The 23108-nt window shown below is 52.8% G+C and overlaps 1 protein-coding gene across 2 annotated transcripts; it reads right to left on the minus strand.

Moving 5' to 3' along the window:
• Nucleotides 1–2568: 2568 nt before the first annotated feature.
• On the minus strand, nucleotides 2569–21889 carry CCDC25 (coiled-coil domain containing 25). 2 transcript variants are annotated; one of them, XM_038132098.1, is made up of 9 exons: nucleotides 21679–21888; nucleotides 19133–19180; nucleotides 17238–17277; nucleotides 15573–15624; nucleotides 13093–13168; nucleotides 11135–11238; nucleotides 8626–8828; nucleotides 5031–5076; nucleotides 2569–2724 (listed from the first exon to the last, which is right to left on the minus strand). In XM_038132098.1, the coding sequence occupies exons 1-9, from the start codon at nucleotides 21701–21703 to the stop codon at nucleotides 2695–2697; spliced, it is 624 nt and encodes a 207-aa protein (XP_037988026.1). In that variant the 5' UTR covers nucleotides 21704–21888; the 3' UTR covers nucleotides 2569–2694. The 2 variants fall into 2 exon arrangements, with proteins under 2 accessions (XP_037988026.1, XP_037988027.1); XM_038132099.1 differs by lacking the exon at nucleotides 17238–17277 and having other exon boundaries at nucleotides 21679–21889.
• Between the last annotated feature and the right edge of the window lie 1219 nt (nucleotides 21890–23108).

Genomic DNA, 23108 nt, shown 5'->3' on the forward strand with positions numbered 1-23108 from the left:
TTTGGGGGAATTTGGGGAGGATTTGGGGGGGCTGAGCCCCGGGAAGGGTTGGGATCATCCCGACGGGATTTGAGGGAATTTAGGGGGGATTTTGGGGGAACTGAGCCCCCAGGAAGTGCCGGGATCATCCCGATGGGATCTGGGGGGAATTTGGATGGGATTTGGGGGAATTTGGGGTGGCTGAGCCCCGGGAAGGGTTGGGATCATCCCGATGGGATTTGGGGAAGTTTGGGGGGAATTTGGGGAGGATTTGGGGGGGCTGAGCCCCGGGAAGGGTTGGGATCATCCCGATGGGATTTGGGGCGATCCCGAAAGGGATGGGGGGTGGTGGGGGGGACACCCCAAAATCCCCCCTGGGCTGGGTGGAGACCCCAAAACCTTCCTGAGTTTGGGAACGGCGGAAACGGAGACCCTGGATCCGCTGGACCTTTGGGAACGGGAACTTGGGAACCCCAAACATTCCCGAGCGTGGGAATTGGGGACCCCAAACATTCCCGAGGGTGGGAATGGGGACCCCAAACATTCCCGAGGGTGGGAATTGGGGATCCCAAACATTCCCGAGGGTGGGAATTGGGGATCCCAAACATTCCCGAGCGTGGGAATTGGGGACCCCAAACATTCCCGAGCGTGGGAAAAGGGACCCCAAACATTCCCGAGTGTGGGAATTGGGCACCCCAAACATTCCTGAGTGTGGGAAAAGGGTCCCCAAACATTCCCGAGTGTGGGAACGGGGACCCCAAACATTCCCGAGGGTGGGAATTGGGCACCCCAAACATTCCAGAGTGTGGGAATTGGAGACCCCAAACATTCCCGAGTGTGGGAATTGGGCACCCCAAACATTCCCGAGGGTGGGAAAAGGGTCCCCAAACATTCCCGAGCGTGGGAATGGGGGACCCCAAACATTCCCGAGTGTGGGAAAAGGGACCCCAAACATTCCCGAGGGTGGGAATGGGGACCCCAAACATTCCCGAGGGTGGGAATTGGGGATCCCAAACATTCCCGAGCGTGGGAAAAGGGACCCCAAACATTCCCGAGGGTGGGAATGGGCACCCCAAACATTCCCGAGGGTGGGAATTGGGCACCCCAAACATTCCCGAGCGTGGGAATTGGGGATCCCAAACATTCCTGAGTGTGGGAATTGGGGATCCCAAACATTCCTGAGCGTGGGAAAAGGGTCCCCAAACATTCCTGAGTGTGGGAATGGGGCCAGGAACACCCCAAACATTCCGGAAAAGGCCGGGAAAAGCTCCAGGAATGCTCCCGATCGGAGCGGTGGATGGAGCACCAGGAGGGCTCCCGCCCACATTCCCAAATATCCCAAACATTCCCAAACATCCCGACATTCCCAGCGGAGCAGCCCCTGTTTTCCCGTCGCTCCCCCTTTCCCACATCCCAAAAATCGGAGCCATCCCAGGCTCCGGAGCTGCTGCTGCTTCCCAGGGATCCGGGAGAGCTCCTGGATCCCATTCCCGATCCCAATCCCGATCCCATTCCCGACCCCAATCCTGATCCCAGTCCTGATCCCATTCCCGATCCTTGGAATGTGGGAACAGTGGGAATTCCAGGATTCCCACAGATCCGGGAGAGCTCCTGGATCCCAATCCCGATCCCACTCCTGATCCCTGGGATACCAGAACACTGGGGATTCCAGGAATCCCATGGATCCAGGAGAGCTCCTGGATCCCGATCCCGTTCCTGATCCCATTCCCAGTCCCGTTCCCGATCCCTGGGATTTGGGAACAGCGGGAATCTGGGCTGGGAACCCCGGGAATCCCCTTTTCCTGGGAATATTCCCAGATTTCTGCCGAGCTCCAGAGGGAGCTCTTCCCTTTCCCCATTTTTCCCACTCTTTCCTGGTTTTTCTCCCATTTTTCCCCCCAATTTTCCTGCTTTTTCCCAATTTCTCTCAGGTTTTCCCCTTTTCTCCTGGTTTTCCCTGGTTTTTTCCCGTTTCCCCTACTTTCCCACCTTTCCCCACATTTTTCCCCAACTTTTCCAGGTTTTTCCTATTTTTCCCCAGTTCTTCTCTGTTTTTTCCCACTTTTTCCTGTTTTTTTCCCACTTTTTCCTGGTTTTTCCCACATTTTCCTGTTTTTTTCTCACTTTTCCTTATTTTTTCTTCCCACTTTTTCCTCCTTTTTCTTCCCACTTTTTCCTGGTTTTTTTCCCACTTTTCCCTGATTTTTTCCCCCCTTTTCCCTGTTTTTTCTTCCCACTTTTTCCTGGTTTTTTTCCCACTCTTTCCTGGTTTTTTTCCCACTTTTCCCTGATTTTTTTTCCCATATTTCCTCTTTTTTTCTTCCCACTTTTCCCTCTTTTTTTTCCCCCTTTTTCCTGTTTTTTTTTTTCCCAGTTTCCCCCAGTTTTCCCCCATTTTTCCCGGTCCTTCCCTGGTTTTTCCCACTTTTCCCCCCCACTTTCCCAGTTTTTTCCCCGATCCCCCCCTCTCCCGGCAGCTCCCCAGGGCCCATCGGGAATTCCGCGCGATCCCGACGGAAAATCCCAGAAATCCCAAACCCCACCCCCTCCCTGTTCCCGAATTCCCGGGGGAAGAATTCCAGAGGCGGCCCCGGACGATGCCAGGCTTTGTTGGCTCCGACATTCCCGGGAATTCCCCCCAAAGTCCGGCAGAGGGGCCGGGAGCGTTCCCGGGCTCCCCGAGTTCCTTTTCCTGGGAATTCCCGAGCGGGATCCTCACATGAAATCGTCCGAGTCGTTCCCGTCCTGCGGGGACAACGGGAATCGGGAATGGCGGATCCGGGAACTTGGGAATTTGGGATTTGGGAATCTGGGAATGGCGGATCCGGGAATTTGGGAATTTGGGAATGGGGGAATTGGGAATCTGGGAATGGCGGATTCGGGAATGGGGGAATGGTGGATTCGGGAACTTGGGGATTTGGGAATGGGGGAATTGGGAATCTGGGAATGGCGGATTCGGGAACTTGGGGATTTGGGAATGGGGGGAATTGGGAACGGAGGATTTGGAATGTGAGATTGGGAATTTGGGATTTTGGGAATGTGGGAATTGGGATTTTGGGAATTTGGGAATGGGGGAATTGGGAATCTCGGAATGGCGGATTCGGGAATTTGGGAATGGGGGAATTGGGAATAGAGGATTTAGAATGTGAGATTGGGAATTTGGGATTTTGGGATTTGGGAATGGGGGATTTGGGATTTCGGGAATGGGGATTTTGGGATTTGGGAATTTGGAAACGGGAATGGAGGGTTGGGAATGTGGGATTTGGGAATTTGGGAATGTGAGAATGGGAATCTGGGATTTGGGAATGGGGGAACTGGGAATTGGGATTTGGGGGAATTGGGAATATGGGAATTGGGAAATTGGGATTTGGGAACTGGGAATGCGGGATTTGGGATTTTGGGAATGGGGATTTGGGGATTGGAAATTTGAGAATTGGGAATTGGATTTGGGGATTTGGGAACGCGGGAAAGGGAATTTGGGAATGTGGGATTTGGGAATTTGGGAATTGGGAATTTGAAAACTGGGAACTGGGAATTGGGATTTGGGAATGGAGGATTGGGAATGTGGAAATTGGGAATTGGGAACTGGGAATGTGGGATTTTGGGAATTTGGGAATGGGGGATTTGGCATTTTGGGATTTGGGAATGGGGGATTAGGGGAATTGGGATTGGGAATGTGAGACTGGGGATTTGGGATTTCGGGAATTTGAGAACCGGGAATTGGGAATTTGGGAATGGGAATGGAGGACTGGGAATGGGGGAATGGGAATTTGGGATCTGGGGAATCGGGGACTGGGATTTGGGATTTTGGGAATGGGGGAATTGGGAATGTGGGAACTGGGATTTTGGGAATTTGGGAATGGGGGATTCGGGATTTTGGGAATGGGGATTTTGGGAATTGGGAGTGTGGGATTTGGGATTTTGGGATTTGGGAATTTGAGAACTGGGAATTGGCATTTGGCAATAGAAAATTGGGAATGTGGGATTTGGGATTTTGGGAATGAGGGAATTGGAAATTTGGGATTTGGGAATTGGGAGTGTGGGATTTGGGATTTTGGAATTTGGGATTTTGGGAATGGGAATGGAGGATTGGGAATGTGGGATTTGAGAATTTGGGAATGTGGGAATGGGGAGTGTGGGATTTGGGATTTTGGGATTTGGGAATTTGGGATTTGGGAATGTGGGAATGTGAGAATGGGAATTTGGGATTTGGGAATTTGAGAACTGGGAACTGGGAATCGGGATTTGGGAATGAAGGATTGGGAATGTGAGATTGGGAATTCGGGATTTGGGAATTTGGGAATTCGGGATTTGGGATTCTGGGAATGGGGATTTGGGAATTTGGGATTTGGGAATTTGGGAATGTGGGAATGGGAACTTGAGAACTGGGAATTGGGATTTGGGAATTGGGAATGTGAGATTTGGGATTCTGGGAATGGGGATTGGGGGATCGGGAATGGGGGATTTGGGAATTTGGGAATTTGGGAACATGGGAATGGGAATTTGGGAATGGACGATTGCGAATGTGGGAATTGGGAAATTGGGAGTGGGGGAATGGGAATTTGGGATTTGGGAATTTGGGATTTGGGAATTGGGAATTTGGAATTTTGGGAATGGGGGAATTGGGATTTTGGGATTTGGGAATTTGGGATTTGGGAATTGGGGATTTGAGAACGGGGAACTGGGATTTGGGAATGTTGCATTGGGAATGGGAACTGGGAATTGGGAATGCGGGAATGAGAATTGGGAATTTGGGAATGTGGGATTTGGGGAATGAATTGTGGGGACTGGGAATTTGGGAATGGGAACGTAGGAATTGGGCACGTGGGATTTGGGAACGGGGAAATTTGGGAATGGGGGAATTTGGGAATGTGGGAATTGGGAATCTGGGAATTGCCATGGGACACTTCGGGGTCTGGAGCTCCGGGGATTCCCATCATTCCCATCACTCCCACTGTTCCCATCAATCCCGTTATTCCCAATCCCATTCCCATCACTCCCGTTATCCCCGTTTTTCCCGTTATTCCCGAGGAGTTCCCGGCGTTCCTCACCTGGTTGGAGGACATGTTCTCCGCCTTCATCAGGGACGAGTAGCTCCTGCAGGGAGAATTCCCACAATTATCCCGGAATTCCGGGGCAATCCCCACTGGAAACCCGGGGCGGACCCCGGAATTCCCCAGGATTCTCCCTCTGGAATTCCGCCCCGCGCCGGTTATCCCGCAATTCCTCCTTCCCGAGGTTTTCCTCCGGGATCTCCCAGCTGGGAATTCCCAGCTTTGGGATCCCAATCCCGGCTTTCCCAGCCTGGATCCCAGGAAATTCCCAGATTTCCTTCAATCCCGGTTTTTGCGGAGCTCGGGGAAGCTCCCGAGGGAATCCTGGGAATCCCAAATCCCAGATTTCCAAATCCCTCGGGAGGAATTCCCGGCACATCCCGGCCCCTCATTCCCGGTTATCCGGGATCCGGAATCCCAGGGGGGAGCAGCAGGAATCCTGGGAAAGCTCCGGAATCGCCAGGGGCGATTCCAGAGGGAATTCCAGGGCAAATCCAGGACAATCCCAAAGGGAATTCCAGGGGCAATTCCAGGAAAAGTTCCAGAGGGAATTCCAGGAGCAATTCCAGAGGCAACGGAGGGAATTCCAGAGGGAATTCCAGAGGACACTGGGGCAGTTCCAGGGGCAATTCCAGCCCTCCCAGTCCCCACTCCCTGACCAAAGCCGGGATTCTCCTTGGAAAACCCCCAGGAGCTCCGATCCCGGCATTCCCAACAAACATTCCCAACGTTCCCACCAAACATTGCCGGAATTCCCAGCAAACATTCCACCAAACATTCCCAATGTTCCCACCAGACATTCCCAGCATTCCCAGCAAACATTCCTGGAATCCCCAACATTCCCAACATTTCCAACAAACATTCCCGGAATTCCCACCAAACATTCCCAGAACTCCCACCAGACATTCCCAGCAAATATTCCCAACATTCCCGCCAGACATTGCCAACATTCCCATCAGACATTCCCAATGTTCCCACCAGACGTTCCCAGAATTCACACCAGGCGTTCCCGACATTCCCATTAAACACTCCCAACAAACATTCCTGGAATTCCAAACAAACATTCCCAACAAGCATTCCTGACATTCCCACCAAGCATTCCCAATGTTCCTACCAAACGTTCCTACCAAACACTGCCAACGTTCCCACGAAACATTCAGGGAATTCCCACCAGACATTCCCGTGAAACATTCCCGCCAAACATTCCCACCAGACGTTCCCAACGTTCCTGCCAAACATTCCCAGAATTCTCAGCAAACTTCCCCGCCAAACATTCCCAACATTCCCACCAGACGTTCCCAGAATTCCCACCAAACATTCCTACCAGACACTGCCAACATTCCCACAAAACATTCAGGGAATTCCCACCAAACATTCCCACAAAACATTCAGGGAATTCCCACCAAACATTCCCACCACACATTCCCAATGTTCCTACCAAACATTCCCACCAAACATTCTCCACATTTCCGCCAGACATTCCCAACATTCCCGCTAAACATTCCCACCAGACATTCCCAACGTTCCCACCAAACATTCCCGGCATTCCCGCCAAACATTCTCCACATTCCTGCCAAACATTCCCGGCATTCCCGCCAAACGTTCCCACCAGGTGTTCCCAACGTTCCTGCCAAACATTCCCGGAATTCTCAGCAAACTTCCCCGCCAAACATTCCCAACATTCCCACCAGACGTTCCCACCAGACATTCCCAACATTCCCACCAGACATTCCTGGCATTTCCGTCAAGCATTCCCACCAACACATTCTCGCCAAATGTTCTGAACATTCCCACCACTCATTCCCGGTATTCCTGGCACTCATTCCCACCACTCATTCCCGGCAGACATTCCCGGCCTTCCCAGCACTCATTCCCGGCACTCATTCCCACTGGAGCTCCTCCATCTCCCGTTTCCGGCGCTGCTCCTCGCGCTGCTCCTGCAGCTCCAGCCGGCGCCGCCACCAAACATTCCCAGAATTCCCACCAAACATTCCCAGAATTCCCCCCAAGCATTCCCAGAATTCCCACCAGACACTGCCAACATTCCCACAAAACATTCAGGGAATTCCCACCAAACATTCCCGGCATTCCCGCCAAACATTCTCCACATTCCTGCCAAACATTCCCGGCATTCCCGCCAAACGTTCTCCACATTCCTGCCAAACATTCCCGGCATTCCCGCCAAACGTTCCCACCAGACGTTCCCAACGTTCCTGCCAAACATTCCCGGAATTCTCAGCAAACTTCCCCGCCAAACATTCCCAACATTCCCACCAGACATTCCTGGCATTTCCGTCAAGCATTCCCACCAACACATTCTCGCCAAACGTTCCGAACATTCCCAGCACTCATTCCCGGCATTCCCGGCACTCATTCCCGGCCCTCATTCCCACCGGAGCTCCTCCATCTCCCGCTTCCGGCGCTGCTCCTCGCGCTGCTCCTGCAGCTCCAGCCGGCGCCAGCACCAAACATTCCCACCAAACATTCCTGGCATTCCCACCAGACATTCCCGGCATTCCCAGCATTCCCGGCCCTCATTCCCACCGGAGCTCCTCCATCTGCTTTTTCCGGCACTGCTCCTCGCGCTGCTGGCGGCGCTGCTCCTGCAGCTCCAGCCGGCGCCACCACCAAACATTCCCAACATTCCCAACACTCATTCCCGGCATTCCCAGCACTCATTCCCAGCATTCCCAGCACTCATTCCCGGCATTCCCGGCAGACATTCCCGGCACTCATTCCCACCGTAGCTCCTCCATCTCCCGCTTCCGGCGCTGCTCCTCGCGCTGCTCCTGCAGCTCCAGCCGGCGCCGCCACCAAACATTCCCAGCACTCATTCCCGGCATTCCCAGCACTCATTCCCGGCATTCCCGGCAGACATTCCCGGCAGGCATTCCCACCAGAGCTCCTCCATCTCCCTCTCGCGGCGCATCTCCTCGCGCTGCTCCTGCAGCTCCAGCCGGCGCCGCCACCAAACATTCCCGACATTCCCACCAAGCATTCCCGGTATTCCCGGCACTCATTCCCGGCATTCCCAGCATTCCCAGCAGACATTCCCGGCCGGCATTCCCACCGGAGCTCGTCCATCTCCCGCTTCCGGCGCTGCTCCTCGCGCTGCTGCCGGCGCTGCTCCTGCAGCTCCAGCCGGCGCCACCACCAAACATTCCCACCAGACATTCCCGACATTCCCACCAAACATTCCCAACATTCCCACCACTCATTCCCACCAGACATTCCCGGCATTCCCGGCACTCCCACCAGAGCTCTTCCATTTCCTTGCGGCGCATCTCCTCGCGCTGCTCCTGCAGCTCCAGCCGGCGCTGCCACCAAATATTCCCGACATTCCCACCAAGCATTCCCGACATTCCCACCAAACATTCCCAGCACTCATTCCCGGCATTCCCAGCATTCCCGGCAGGCATTCCCACCGCAGCTCGTCCATCTCCTTTTTCCGGCGCTGCTCCTCGCGCTGCTGCCGGCGCTGCTCCTGCAGCTCCAGCCGGCGCCACCACCAAACATTCCCACCAGACATTCCCGACATTCCCACCAAACATTCCCGGCATTCCCAGCACTCATTCCCGGCCCTCATTCCCACCGGAGCTCGTCCATCTCCCGCTTCCGGCGCTGCTCCTCGCGCTGCTGCCGGCGCTGCTCCTGCAGCTCCAGCCGGCGCCGCCCGCGCTCCTCGCGGTCCCGGCATTCCCGCTCCGCCGCCAGGTCCGGGAAGCGCTCCACGCGCGTCCGCTCCAGCCGCCGCAGCTGCTCCGCCGCGCGACGCTCCACCGTCACCGAGCGCACCTGGAACGGGATAAACCCGGCTTAAACCGGGCTTAAACTGGGACTAAACAGGGAATTAAACTGGGAATTAAACTGGGGTTAAACTGGGAATTGGGAGTGCGCTGCTCCGCCGCGCGACGCTCCACCGTCACCGAGCGCACCTGGGACACCGGGATAAACCCGGCTTAAACCGGGACTGAACCGGGACTGAACCGGGAACTAAACCGGGAACTAAACTGGGAATTATACTGGGAGAAACAGGAATTAAACTGGGAATTGGGAGTGCGCTGCTCCGCCGCGCGGCGCTCCACCGTCACTGAGCGCACCTGGGCATAAACCGGGATAAACCCGGCTTAAACCGCGCTTAAACTGGGACTAAACAGAGCTGAAACTGGGCTGAAACCAGGGTTAAGCCGGGGTTAAACTGGGAATTAAACTGGGAATTGGGAGTGCGCTGCTCCGCCGCGCGCCGCTCCACCGTCACCGAGCGCACCTGGGGATAAACCGGGATAAACCCGGCTTAAACCGGGACTGAACCGGGACTAAACCAGGACTAAACTGGGAATTAAACTGGGGTTAAACTGGGATTAAACCAGGATTAACGGGAGTGCGCTGCTCCGCCGCGCGCCGCTCCACCATCACCAAGCACACCTGGGACACCGGGATAAACCCGGCTTAAACCGGGACTGAACCGGGAATTAAACCAGGAATTAAACTGGGAGAACCAGGAGTTAAACTGGGATTAAACTGGGAATTGGGAGTGCGCTGCTCTGCCATCACGGAGCGCACCCGGGAAACGCGAATTAAACCAGGAGTTAAACCGGGAGTTAAACTGGGAATTAAACCGGGAGTTAAACCGGGAATTAAACCGGGAGTTAAACTGGGAATTAAACCGGGAATGGGGCTGCTCCCAACGGGAGGTGCATCCCGGTGCTGCTCTCTGCTGGCGACAGTGGGAATTGCGGGAAAACCGGGAATGGGGAATGTCCCAATGGGAAAAACGTCCCTGGTTTGTGTTGGGAATTGCGGGAAAACCGGGAATGGGGAATGCTCCCGGTGTTCCCATTCCTGCATTCCTGAGGCTCCCATTCCCAATTCCCATTGTTCCCATTCCCATTCCAATTGTTCCCGTTCCCACATTCCCATTGTTCCCATTCCCCATTCCCACATTCCCAGATTCATTCCCAAATTCCCAGACTCATTCCCATATTGATTCCCAAATTCCCAGATTTTTTATTCCCCCGTGTCACTCCCATCCTTGCTGTGGTGGAAGCCGATCTGATCCCATTCCCATTCCCAAATTCCCAGATTCCCGGATTCATTCCCACATTCCCGTGCCCCTCACTCACGTCCTTGCTGCGGTGGAAGCCGATCCGATCCCATTCCCAATCCCATTCCCATATTCCCAGGTTTATTCCCAGATTCCCGTGCCCCTCACTCACGTCCTTGCTGCGGTGGAAGCTGATCTGATCCCATTCCCAATCCCATTCCCACATTCCCGGATTCCCGTATCTCACTCACGTCCTTGCTGTGGTGGAAGCCGACCCGATCCCATTCCCAATCCCAAATTCCCAAATTCCAAAATTCCTGGGTTTATTCCCGGATTTCTCCCGTCTCTCACTCACGTCCTTGCTGCGGTGGAAGCCGATCCAATCCCACTCCCAATCCCATTCCCATTCCCACATTCCCAGATTTTTTATTCCTGCCCGTCACTCACGTCCTTGCTGCGGTGGAAGCCGCTCCGATCCCATTCCCAGTCCCACATTCCCGGGTTTATTCCCACATTCCCGATTCTCACTCACGTCCTTGCTGCGGTGGAAGCCGATCCCATTCCCAATCCCACATTCCCATTCCAATCCCACATTCCCGGGTTTATCTCACTCACATCCTTGCTGCGGTGGAAGCCGCTCCGATCCCATTCCCAATCCCATTCCCACATTCCCAAATTCCCGGGTTTATTCCCGATTCCCACTCACGTCCTTGCTGCGGTGGAAGCCGATCCGATCCCATTCTCACATTCCCAGATTCCCAGATTGATTCCCAAATTCCCAGGTTTATTCCCGATTCCCACTCACGTCCTTGCTGCGGTGGAAGCCGATCCCATTCCCATTCCCAATCCCACATTCCCATTCCAATCCCACATTCCTGGGTTTATCCCACTCACGTCCTTGCTGCGGTGGAAGCCGATCCCATTCCCAATCCCACATTCCCACATTCCCACATTCCCAGGTTTATTCCCGATTCCCACTCACGTCCTTGCTGCGGTGGAAGCCGATCCGATCCCATTCCCAATCCCATTCCCAATCCCATTCCCGATTCCCACTCACGTCCTTGCTGCGGTGGAAGCCGATCTGCCCCACGTCCATGTCGGGCGTCTTGCGCAGGTTGCTCCAGGGCGTGTACACCACCGACACCGAGGCCAGTTTACACCCTAAAACGGGGGAAAAACGGGAAAAAACGGGTTAAAATGGGCAAAAACGGGTTAAAACGGGTAAAACAGGGCACACCACCGACACCGAGGCCAGCTTACAGCCTGAAACGGGGTGAAAACGGGCAAAAACGGGTTAAAATGGGCAAAAACGGGTTAAAACGGGTAAAACAGGGCACACCACTGATACCGAGGCCAGCTTACACCCTAAAATGGGTGAAAATGGGAAAAAATGGGCAAAAACGGGTAAAACAGGGTAAAACAGGGCACACCACTGACACTGAGGCCAGCTTACAGCCTGAAACGGGGTGAAAACGGGCAAAAATGGGCAAAAACGGGAAAAAACGGGTAAAACAGGGCACACCACCGACACCGAGGCCAGTTTACAGCCTGGAAATGGGGGAAAAACGGGCAAAAATGGGCAAAAAAGGGTTAAAATGGATAAAACAGGGCACACCACTGACACTGAGGCCAATTTACAGCCTGAAATGGGGGAAAAATGGGAAAAAATGGGCAAAAACAGGTTAAAATGGGTTAAAACGGGCAAAACCAGGGTACACCACCGACACCGAGGCCAGTTTACACCCTGAAATGGGGGAAAAACGGGCAAAAACAGGCAAAAACGGGATAAAATGGGTAAAACAGGGTACACCACCGACACCGAGGCCAATTTACACCCTGAAACGGGGCGAAAACGGGAAAAAACAGGCAAAAACGGGATAAAATGGGCAAAAATGGGTAAACCAGGGTACACCACCGACACCGAGCTGAGCTTACAGCCTGGAATGGGGTGAAAATGGGCAAAAATGGGAAAAAAATGGTTAAAATGGGTTAAAATGGGTAAAACAGGGTACAGCACCGACACCGAGCTGAGCTGACAGCCTAAATACAGGCAAAAACGGGCAAAAACGGGGTAAACATGGGGGAAAATGGAAATAAAGTGAGAAAATGGGGGGGAAATGGGAGAAAATGGGGAAAAAGTGGGAAAAGGGGAAAGAAGTGGGAAAAACATGGGGAAAAGAGGGGAAAGAATGGGGAAATAATTGGGGAAACGTTACAGAAAATGTGGGAAGAACAGGAAAAAAGTGGGGAGAACGGGAAAAAGTGGGGAAAAATGAGGGAAACGGGGAAAAATGAGGAAAAATGGGGGGAAAATGGGGAAAAATGGGGGAAATGGGGGGAAAATGGGGGGAAAATGGGGAAAAAATGGGGAAAAAATGGGGAAAAATGGGGAAAAATGAGGAAAAAATGAGGAAAAAATGGGGGAAAATGGGGGGAAAATGGGGGAAAAGTCGGGAAAAAAGAGGGGAGAATGGAAAAAAGTGGGGAAAAATGAGGGAAACAGGGAAAAATTGGGAGAAAAGTGTGGGGAAATGGGGGGAAAACGGGAGAAAAACGGGGGAAAATGGGAGATAAATGGGGGAAAATTCAGAAAAAGGTGGGGAAAATGGGAAAAAAGAAGGAAAGGAAAATGCGGGAGGAACGGGAAAAGGGGAAAAGGGGGAAAAGAAGGGAAAAAATGGGGGGGAAATGGGGAAAAGTGGGGGAAAAGTGGGGAAAATAGGGGGAAAAATGAGGAAAAATGGGGAAAAAACGGGGGAAAAACGGGAAAAAAGGGGGAAAAAGGGGGAAAAAGGGGGAAAAAGGGGGGGAAAATGGGAGAAAAATTGGAGAAAAATGGGAGAAAAAATGGGGAAAAATGGGGAAAAATGGGGGAAAAGTGGGAGAAAATGGGGGAAAAATGGGGGAAAAATGTGGGAAAAATGGGAAAAAAGATGGAAAGGAAAATGCGGGAGGAACGGGGAAAGGGGGAAAAGGGGGAAAAGAAGGGAAAGGGGGAGAAGGGGGGTCGGGTACCTTGGATGCTGTTGGCCTTGACCAGGTGGGCGCAGTCGCTCAGCACCTCCTTGGGGATGTCGTCCATGGTCTGGCCCTGCCGCAGCCCCCAAGAATTCCCAAATTCCCAACCCAGCCCGCAGGATTTCCCCTCTTCCCGACGATTCCCCGGGTTTTCCAGGGGATATCCCGATTTTCCCAAGGTTTTTCCCGAGGTTTCCCAGTGATATTCTGATTTTCCCAAGGTTTTTTCCACTTTTCCCGAGGTCTTCCAGAGACTATCCCAATCTTCCCAAGGTTTTTCCCGATTTCCCGGGGTTTTTCCCAAGGTTTTTCCCGATTTCCCGGGGTTTTTCCCAAGGTTTTTCCCGATTTTTCCAAGGGTTTTCCTGATTTCCTCACGATTTCCCAAGGAATATCCCAATTTTCCAAAGGTTTTTCCCAAGATTCCCCAGTGATCTTCTGATTTTCCCAAGGTTTTTCCTGATTTTCTGGGGTTTTTCCCAAGGGTTTTCCCGATTTCCCCACGATTTCCCAAGGAATATCCCAATCTTCCCAAGGTTTTCCCAATTTTCCCCGAGGTTTCCCAGGAACATCCCACTCTTCCCAAGGTTTTTCCCGAGGTTTCCCAGGGATATCCCGATTTTCCCAAGGTTCTTCCTGACTTTCCAGGGTTTTTCCCAAGGAATGTCCCGATTTTCCCAAGGTTTTCCAAGGAATATCCCAATTTTCCCAAAATTTCGCCCAATTTTCCTGAGGTTTCCCAGGGGATATCCCATTTTTCCCAAGGTTTTCCTGGAACATCCCAATTTTCCCAAGGTTTTTTCTGATTTCCCGGGGTTTTTCCCAAGGGTTTTCCCGATTTTCCCCACAATTTCCAGAGAACATCCCAATCTTCCCAAGGTTTTCCTAAAGTCTTCCAGGAATATCCCCATTTCCCCAAGGTTTTTCCCAAAATTTCACAGAGATATCCCAACTTTCTAAAGGAATATCCCGATATTCCCAAGGTTTTTCCCAAGTTTTTCTGGGAATGTCCTGATTTCCCCAAGGTTTTCTCAAGGTTTTCCTGGAATATCCCAATTTTTCCCAAGGTTTTCCCACTTTTCATGAGGTTTCCCAGGGATATCCTCATTTTCCCATGGTTTTCCAAGGAATATCCCCATTTTCCCAAGGTTTTTCCCAAGATTTCCCAGTGATATTCTAATTTTCCCAAGGTTTTTCCCACTTTTCCTGAGGTTTTCCAGAGACTATCCCAATTTTCCCAAGGTTTTCCCACTTTTCCAAGGGATATCCCACTTTTCCCGTGTTTTCCCAAGGAATATCCCAATTTTCCCAAGGTTTTTCCAAAGATTTCCCAGGGCTATTCTGATTTTCCCAAGGTTTTCCAAGGAATATCCCGATTTTCCCAAAATTTCTTCCAATTTTCCTGAGGTTTCCCAGGAACATCCCAATTTTCCCAAGGGTTTTCCCGATTTCCCCACGATTTCCAGAGAATATCCCAATTTTCCCAAGGTTTCCCAGTGATATTCTGATTTTCCCAAGGTTTTTTCCAACTTTCCCAAGGTTTTTCCTGATTTTCCAGGGTTTTTCCCAAGGAATATCCCGATTTTTCCCACAATTTCCAGAGAATATCCCACTTTTCCCAAGGTTTTTCCCATTTTTCCCGAGGTTTTCCAGGGAATATCCCGATTTTCCCGAAGTTTTCCCGAGGTTTTTCCTGAGATTTTTCCCACTTTTTTCCCCTGATTTTCCTGAGATTTTTCCCCATTTTCCCTGAGTTTTTCCCAAGATTTTCCCCAAGGATTTTCCCAAGGTTTTTCCTGGAATTTTTCCCAAGATTCTCCCGAGTTTTTCCCAAATTTTTCCTGAGGGTTTTTCCCGATTTTCTTGGGTTTCTTCCCAGCTTTTTCCCAAGGTTTCCCAGGGAATATCCCGATTTTCCCAAGGCTTTTCCCGATTTTTCGGAGTTTTTTCCCAAGTTTTTCCCAATTCTCGCCTCCTGTTTTTCCCCAGGTTTTCCAGAGTTTCTCCCGATATTTTCCCGAGGCTTTTCCTGGAATTTTCCCCAAGATTCTCCCAGATTTTTCCCAAGATTTTTCCCGATTTTCTTAAGTTTCTTCTCAAGTTTTTCCCGAGGTTTCCCAGGCAATATCCCGATTTTCCCAAGGTTTTTCCCATTTTCCTGCTGCTTTTCCCGAGGTTTTTCTGAGATTTTCCCCAAGATTTTCCCCAGGTTTTTCCTGGAATTTCCCCCCCCCCGCCTTTTCCCCAAGATTCTCCCAAATTTTTCCCAAGATTTTTCCCGATTTCCTTGAGTTTCTTCCCGAGTTTTTCCCGAGGTTTCCCAGGGCACATCCTGGCTTTCTTGGTGTTACTCCCAGTGCGTTTTTTTCCCAAAATTTTCCCAAATTTCTCGCGGATTTTCCCCAAATTTTTCCTGAGTTTTTCCCAAATTTTTCCCAAGATTTTCCCGAGTTTTTCCCGGGATTTGCCGGCAGTACCTGGTGCAGCCTCAGGTAGACGTGAGCCGAGGAGAGCTTGTCCACGTGGAACCTGCGGGAAAGCCGGGAATGCCGGGAATTCTGGGAATGCTGAGCTGGAAAATCTGGGAGTTCTGGGAATTCTGGGAATGCTCAGCCGGGAATTCCGGGAATTCTGAGCTGGGAACTCCAGGAATTCCGACTCAGAGCCAGCCCCAGAATTCTGGGAATGCTGAGCCAGGAATTCTGGGAATTCTGGGAATGCTCAGCCGGGAAATCCGGGAATTCTGGGAAATCTGGGAATGCTGAGCTGGGAATTTTGGGAATTCTGGGAATACTGAGCTGGGAACTCTGGGAAATCCAGGAATGCTGAGCCAGGAATTCCGGGAATTCTGGGAATGCTGAGCTGGGAAATCCGGGAACTCTGGGAAATCTGCGAATGCTGAGCCGGGAATTCCAGGAATTTTGGGAATGCTGAACTGGGAACTCTGGGAATTCCAACTCAGAGTCAGCCCCAGAATTCTGGGAATTCCAACCCGGGAATGCTGTGCTGGGAATTCCGGGAATTCTGGGAATGCTGAGTAGGGAATTTTGGGAATTCTGGGAATTTGAGAATTCTGGGAATGCGGTGCCAGGAATTCTGGGAATTCTGGGATTGCTGAGCTGGGAAATTCAGGAATTCCGGGAATTCTGAGCCAGAGCCAGCACCAGAATTCTGGGAATTCCAACCTGGGAATGCTGAGCGGGGAGTCCTGGGAATTCCAGGGAAAAATGGGATCCAAATGGGATCCAGGGGAATGCGGGATCCTGGGAGATCCAACGGGATCCAAACGGGATCAGGGGAACCAACGGGATCCAAAGAGGACCCAGAGAACAAACGGGATCTGGGGGAATCTGGGATCCATGGGAACAAACGGGATTCAGGATCCAGATGGGATCCAAACGGGATCAGGGGAATCCAACGGGTTCCAGGATCCAAACGGGATCCAGGGGAATCCAGGAGCCAGGGATAATCCAACGGGATCCAGAGGGACAAATGGGATCCAAACGGGATCAGGGGAATCCAACGGGATCCACGGGAACGAACGGGATCCAAACGGGATCGGGGGAAACCAACGGGATCAAGGGAATCCAATGGGATCCAAATGAGATCCAGAGAACAAACGGGATCCGAGGGAATCTGGGATCCACAGGGACAAACGGGATCCAGGGGGATCCAACGGGATCCAACGGGATTCCGGTAAACAAACGAGAGCCAAATGGGATCCAGGAGAATCCAATGGGATCAGGGCAACAAACGGGATCCAGGATCCAAACGGGATTGGGGGAATCCAACGGGATCCATGGGAACAAACGGGATCCAAGCGGGATCAGGGGAATCCAGTGGGATCAGGGGAATAAACGGGATCCAAACGGGCTCCAAACAGAACCAGGGATCCAAACGGGATCAGGGGAAACCAACGGGATCCAAAGAGGACCCAGAGAACAAACGGGATCTGGGGGAATCCGGGATCCAGGATCCAAATGGGATCCAGGGGAATCCAGGGCCCAGGGATAATCCAACGGGATCCAGAGGGACAAACGGGACCCAAACGGGATCAGGGGAATCATCGGGATCCCGACGGGCCCCATGGGAATGCGGGATCCCATTCCCAATCCCGGCTCCCGCGGCGTTCCGGCGCTCACCAGACGTCCTCGGGCCAGCCGTACTTGATCAGGTCCTCGTCTGCGGGAGGCAGCGCCCACGGGCAGCGGCTCCCGCCCCCAATCCCGGAATTCCAACCCCAATCCCGGAATTCCCGCCCCCAATCCCGGAATTCCCGCCCCAAACCCAGCCCCAGAGCACGCAATGCCCGCCCCCAATCCCGGAATTCCAGCCCCAAATCCCGGAATTCCAACCCCAAATCCCGGATTCCTGCCCCAAATCCCGGAATTCCAGCCCCAAATCCAGCCCTGAATCCCGGATTCCTGCCCCAAACCCAGCCCCAAAGCACGCAGCGCCTGCCCCGAATCCCGGAATTCCCGCCCCCAATCCCGGAATTCCCGCCCCCAATCCCAGAATTCCCGCCCCCAATCCCAGAATTCCCGCCCCAAACCCAGCCCCAGAGCACGCGGCTCCCGCCCCGAATCCCGGAATTCCAGCCCCAAATCCCGGATTCCTGCCCCAAATCCAGCCCCAAAGCACGCGGCTCCCGCCCCGAATCCTGGAATTCCAACCCCAAATCCCGGATTCCTGCCCCAAATCCCGGAATTCCTGCCCCAAACCCAGCCCCAAAGCACGCAGCGCCCGCCCCGAATCCCGGAATTCCCGCCCCCAATCCCGGAATTCCCGCCCCCAATCCCGGAATTCCCACCCCAAATCCCAGATTCCTGCCCCAAATCCAGCCCCAAAGCACGTGGCTCCCGCCCCGGATCCTGGAATTCCAACCCCAAATCCAGCCCCAGAGCATGCGGCTCCCGCCCCGAATCCCGGAATTCCAGCCCCAAATCCCGGATTCCTGCCCCAAATCCTGGAATTCCAGCCCCAAATCCAGCCCTGAATCCCGGATTCCTGCCCCAAACCCAGCCCCAAAGCACGCAGCGCCCGCCCCGAATCCCGGAATTCCCGCCCCAAATCCTGGATTCCTGCCCCAAAGCCCGGAATTCCCGCCCCAAATCCAGCCCCAAAGCACACAGCTCCACCCCAAATCCCGGAATTCCAGCCCCAAACCCAGCCCCAGAGCACGCGGCTCCCGCCCCAAATCCCGGAATTCCCGCCCCGAATCCCGGATTCCCGCCCCAAACCCAGCCCCAGAGCACGCAATGCCCGCCCCGAATCCCAGAATTCCAACCCCAAATCCAGCCCTGAATCCCGGATTCCTGCCCCAAATCCCAGCCCCAGAACACGCAAATCCAGCCCTGAATCCCGGAATTCCCACCCCCAATCCCAGATTCCTGCCCCAAATCCAGCCCCAAAGCACGCGGCTCCCACCCCAAATCCCAGAATTCCTGCCCCAAATCCCAGAGTTCCACCCCAAATCCCGGAATTCCTGCCCCAAAGCCCAGAATTCCCACCCCAAATCCCACCCCAAAGCCCGCGGCTCCCATCCCAAATCCTGGAATTCCTGCCCCAAAGCACGCAGCTCCCATCCCAAATCCCAGAATTCCTGCCCCAATTCCCAGATTCCTGCCCCAAATCCCAGATTTCCCCCCCAAAATCCCGGATTCCAGCCCCAAATCCAGCCCAAAAATCCCAGAATTCCTGCCCCAAATCCTGGGATTTTCACCCCAAACCCCAAAATTCCCGCCCCAATTTCCCGCAAAAAAATCCCCCAAAATTCTGGAAGCGATCCCCGAAATTCCCAAAGTAACTCCAGGAATTCCCAAAAAAAGAAACCCCAAACCTGGAAATTCCCAAAAAAAAAAAAAATCTCCCAAATTATTCCCAAAACTCCCAAAATTCTCCAAGAATTTCCCGAGAAATCCCCGAATTTCCCCACAAAATTTAAAAAAAAACCCCAAGAATTCCTGAAATTCCCGAAATGATTCCCAAGTTCCCCAGAATTCCCAAGGAAATCCCGGAGTTCCGGGCGGTCGCTCACTCTCGTACTTGTCCTTGCCCATGTAGATGGTGTACACCGCCGCCGCCGCTGCGGGAAAACGGGAACGGGCCGGAAAAACGGGAATGAGCCACGGGAAAAACGGGAATGGGCCGGGAAAAATGGGAATGAGCCACGGAAAAATGGGAATGGAGCCGGGGAAAACGGGAATGAGCCACGGAAAAACGGGAATGGAGCCGGGGAAAACGGGAATGAGCCACAGAAAAATGGGAATGAGCCGGGGAAAACGGGAATAAGCCGGGGAAACGGGAATGGGCCGGGAAAAATGGGAATGAGCCACGGAAAAACGGGAATGGAGCCGGGGAAAACGGGAATGAGGCACAGAAAAATGGGAAAGGATCCGTTAAATACGGGAATGAGCCAGGGAAATCCATGGAAAACTGGGAACGGAGCCGTTGGAAACGGGAATGAGCCGGGGAAAAACGGGAATGAGCCAGGGAAAATTGGAATGAGCCACGGAAAAATGGGAATGGATCCAGGGGAAAATGGGAATGAGGCACGGAAAAATGGGAATGAGCCGGGGAAAACGGGAATGAGCCACAGAAAAATGGGAATGAGCCGTTAGAAACGGGAATGAGCCGGGGAAAATGGGAATGAGCCACGGGAAAACGGGAATGAGGCACGGGAAAACGGGAATAAGCCGGGGAAAACGGGAATGGGCCAGGGAAATCCATGGAAAACTGGGAACCGATCCGTTAGAAACAGGAATGAGCTGGGGAAAACGGGAACGGATCCGTTAAAAAATGGGAAAGGATCCGTTAAAAACGGGAATGAGCCAGGGAAATCCATGGAAAACTGGGAACTGATCCGTTAGAAACAGGAATGAGCCGTTAAAAACGGGAACGGATCCGTTAAAAATGAGAATGAGCCGGGGAAAACAGGAATGGAGCCGAGAAAAACGGGAATGAGCCACGGAAAAATGGGAATGAGCCAGGGAAAAATGGGAAAGGATCTGTTAAATACGGGAATGAGCCAGGGAAATCCATGGAAAACTGGGAATGGAGCCGTTGGAAACGGGAATGAGCCGGGGAAAAACGGGAATGGATGCAGGGGAAAACAGGAATGAGGAACGGAAAAATGGGAATGAGCCGGGAAAACGGGAATGAGCCACGGGAAAAACGGGAATGAGCGGGGGAAAATGGGAATGGATCTGTTAAAAATGGGAACAGAGCCGTTAAAAACGGGAATGAGCCAGGGAAATCCATGGAAAACTGGGAACGGAGCCGTTGGAAACGGGAATGAGCCGGGGAAAACGGGAATGAGCCAGGGAAAAATGGGAATGGATCCACTAAAAATGGTAATGAGCCAGGGAAATCCATGGAAAACTGGGAATGGATCCAGGGAAAACTGGGAATAACCGGGGAATGGATCCAGGGAAAACCGGGGGAAATCTGGGAATGAATCCAGGGAAAACTGAGAACGGATCCAGGGAAAACTGGGAATGGATCTGTTAAAATCGGGAATGGATCCATGGGAAACCCAGGAAAAACCAGGAATGGATCCATGGGACACCGGGGAAAATGTGGGAATGGAGCAATGGAAAACTGGGAATGGATCCGTGGAAAGCTGGGAATGGATTCATGGAAAAATGGGGAAAATCTGGGAAAGGATCCGTGGAAAACCTTGGAAAAAGCCCCCAAAATCTGGGAATTCCTGGAATTGCCCCTTTTGCCTCCCGGGGGATCGAGGGAATTTTTTTCCTGGGTTTTTTGGGAGCCCAAATTCCCTCCCGGGGCTTTTCCAGGGAAATTGGGGAATTCCCAAATTCGGGAATTACCACGAATTCTCAAAATTCCCAAATTCCTCCCAAAATTCCCAGATTTCTCTGAAAATTCCAAACTTTCTCCCCACTCCGGTGTTTCTTCTGGAATATTTGCGTCATAAAATTCCCGAAAATCCCAGAAAATCTTCACGGGAAAGCGGGAATGGAAAATAGTCCAGGGTTGGGAGGGGAAATGCGGGAAAAATGCGGGAAAAATGTGGGGAAAATCCAAGAAAAAAATCAAGGAAAAATCCTGGGAAAATCCGGGAAAATTCCAGAAAAAATCTGGGGAAAAATCCTGCAAAAATATTGGAAAGAAATCCTGTAAAAATCTGGAAAATACCTTGGAAAAACCCAGGAACAACGTGGGGGAAAAAAAACCTGGAAAAATCCTGGAAAAAACCTGGAAAAGTCAGGAAAAATCCGGGAAAAATCTGACAAAAAACGGCCCCTGGGAAAATCCTGGAAAATTGGGAATTCCGGGAGAACTCCCGGATTCTGGGGAGCCATTCCCGCTTTTTGCCGGGAGTTGCTGGCGGGAACATTCCCGGGATTTGTTTTCCCGCGGGAATTGCGGAACTCGCGGGAAAAATCCCGAGGGAAAACCCCGGGCAAAGCAGGAACGCCGGGAATTGCGGAGATTCCAGAGGGGATGCGGGGAAAGGGCGGGAATTCTGGAGAAGGGCGGGAATTGAAGCGGGATTTGGCGGGAAAAGGGGAGCCGGGCGGGAATTCCCCGGGAATCCCCGGGAATTCCCTCTCTCACCGTTGGAGGTGAAGTAGAACACCATGGCTGCGGCGGCGCGGGCGCTGCGCTGTTCCCGCGGCTCCCGGCGCTCCCGGTTATCCCGATTTTATCCCGTTTTTCCCGCTTTTTTCCCGTTTTTTTCCCGCTTTTTCCCGGGCCCGTCCCGGGGCTCCGCCGCCTCCTCCGCAGGGAAGGCCCGGCCGGCAAGGGGCCCTGCGTGATGACGTCAGGGCTGCGTGGGGACAGTGCGCATGCGTAGAGCGGCTATGGTCCGGTAGGTAACGGGAGCTGCGCGTGTGCGGGCGGCCATGACACCGTACGGAAATGTTACTGCGCATGCGCTCTACGGAAACCTCATTGCGTATGCGCATAGCCGCCATGACGCTGTACGGCAAACGTAACTGCGTAATGAGGGCGGCCATGATATCGTACGGAAAAGGGAACCGCGCGTGAGAGGGCCGCCATGATATCGTACGGAAAATCTTAATGCGCACGCGCAAATCAGCCGTGATAGCGCGCCGCAGAAAACTGCGCATGCGCATTGCCGTGGGCAAAGTCTCCTTTTCTGTTTTCCTTTTATTTCTATTTTTTTCTCGCCTTGGTTTTTGCTCTTTTTCCTTCCTTGCCTCCCCTTTTTCCCTTTCCTTTTCCTCCCCCCCCTTCCTCTCTTTTGCCCCTTCAATTTTTTTCCTTCCCCATTTTTCTTTCTTCTTCTCTTTTTTTTTTTTGTTTTTTTTTTTCTTCCTTCCCGCTTTATCTCATCTCATTCCCTTTTTCCCTTCCCATTTTCACCCTTTTCTTTCCTCTTTCCTCTCCCCTATTTTCCTCTTTTTTTAGCTCCAAAATTGCGGGAAAAACCAGAAGAAGAACGATTAGAACCGAATGAACCTCCCAGGCAAGGGATCGATCACCAGCAGGGAACCAAGCCCTCTCAGCTGGGCCATTTCAGAGCAACGAAGGAGAATCTCTTTGGGATTTTGGTGGATAAAACGTCAAACATCCCCTCGACAGCCGCCTTTTCCCCTTTTTCCCGTTTATTTTCCCTTTTCCCAGGCTGGCCATTGGGGCTCGGAGCGCCCTGGGGCAGTGGAAGCGATCCCGACCCTCAGCAGCTCCCCGGTGCCCTAATTAACACAAAAATCCTTAATTAGCGCCTCGTTCCCCGCCCATTAACGCCCAACCCCTCCCCGTTCCTTCCCTCCCCTCAGAATCTCCCGCGCCCCCGACGCGCGGCAGCGAGACTACAACTCCCATCAGCCCTCGCGCGCCGCAGAGCGCGGCAGCGCCGCTCTATTCTCGCACGGCACGCTGGGAGTTGTAGTCCAATTGCCGGCCCGCGCGGCGAGCCGCGCTCTCTGATTGGCTGCAAAGCGGCAGGGGCGGGTACAACCCGGAGCCGCGCGCTGTTCAACCAATGGCGATGGGCATAGATGATTGACGCGGCGCTC

The sequence above is a fragment of the Motacilla alba genome, chromosome 3 (assembly GCF_015832195.1).
Source record: "Motacilla alba alba isolate MOTALB_02 chromosome 3, Motacilla_alba_V1.0_pri, whole genome shotgun sequence".
Lineage (NCBI taxonomy): Eukaryota > Metazoa > Chordata > Aves > Passeriformes > Motacillidae > Motacilla > Motacilla alba.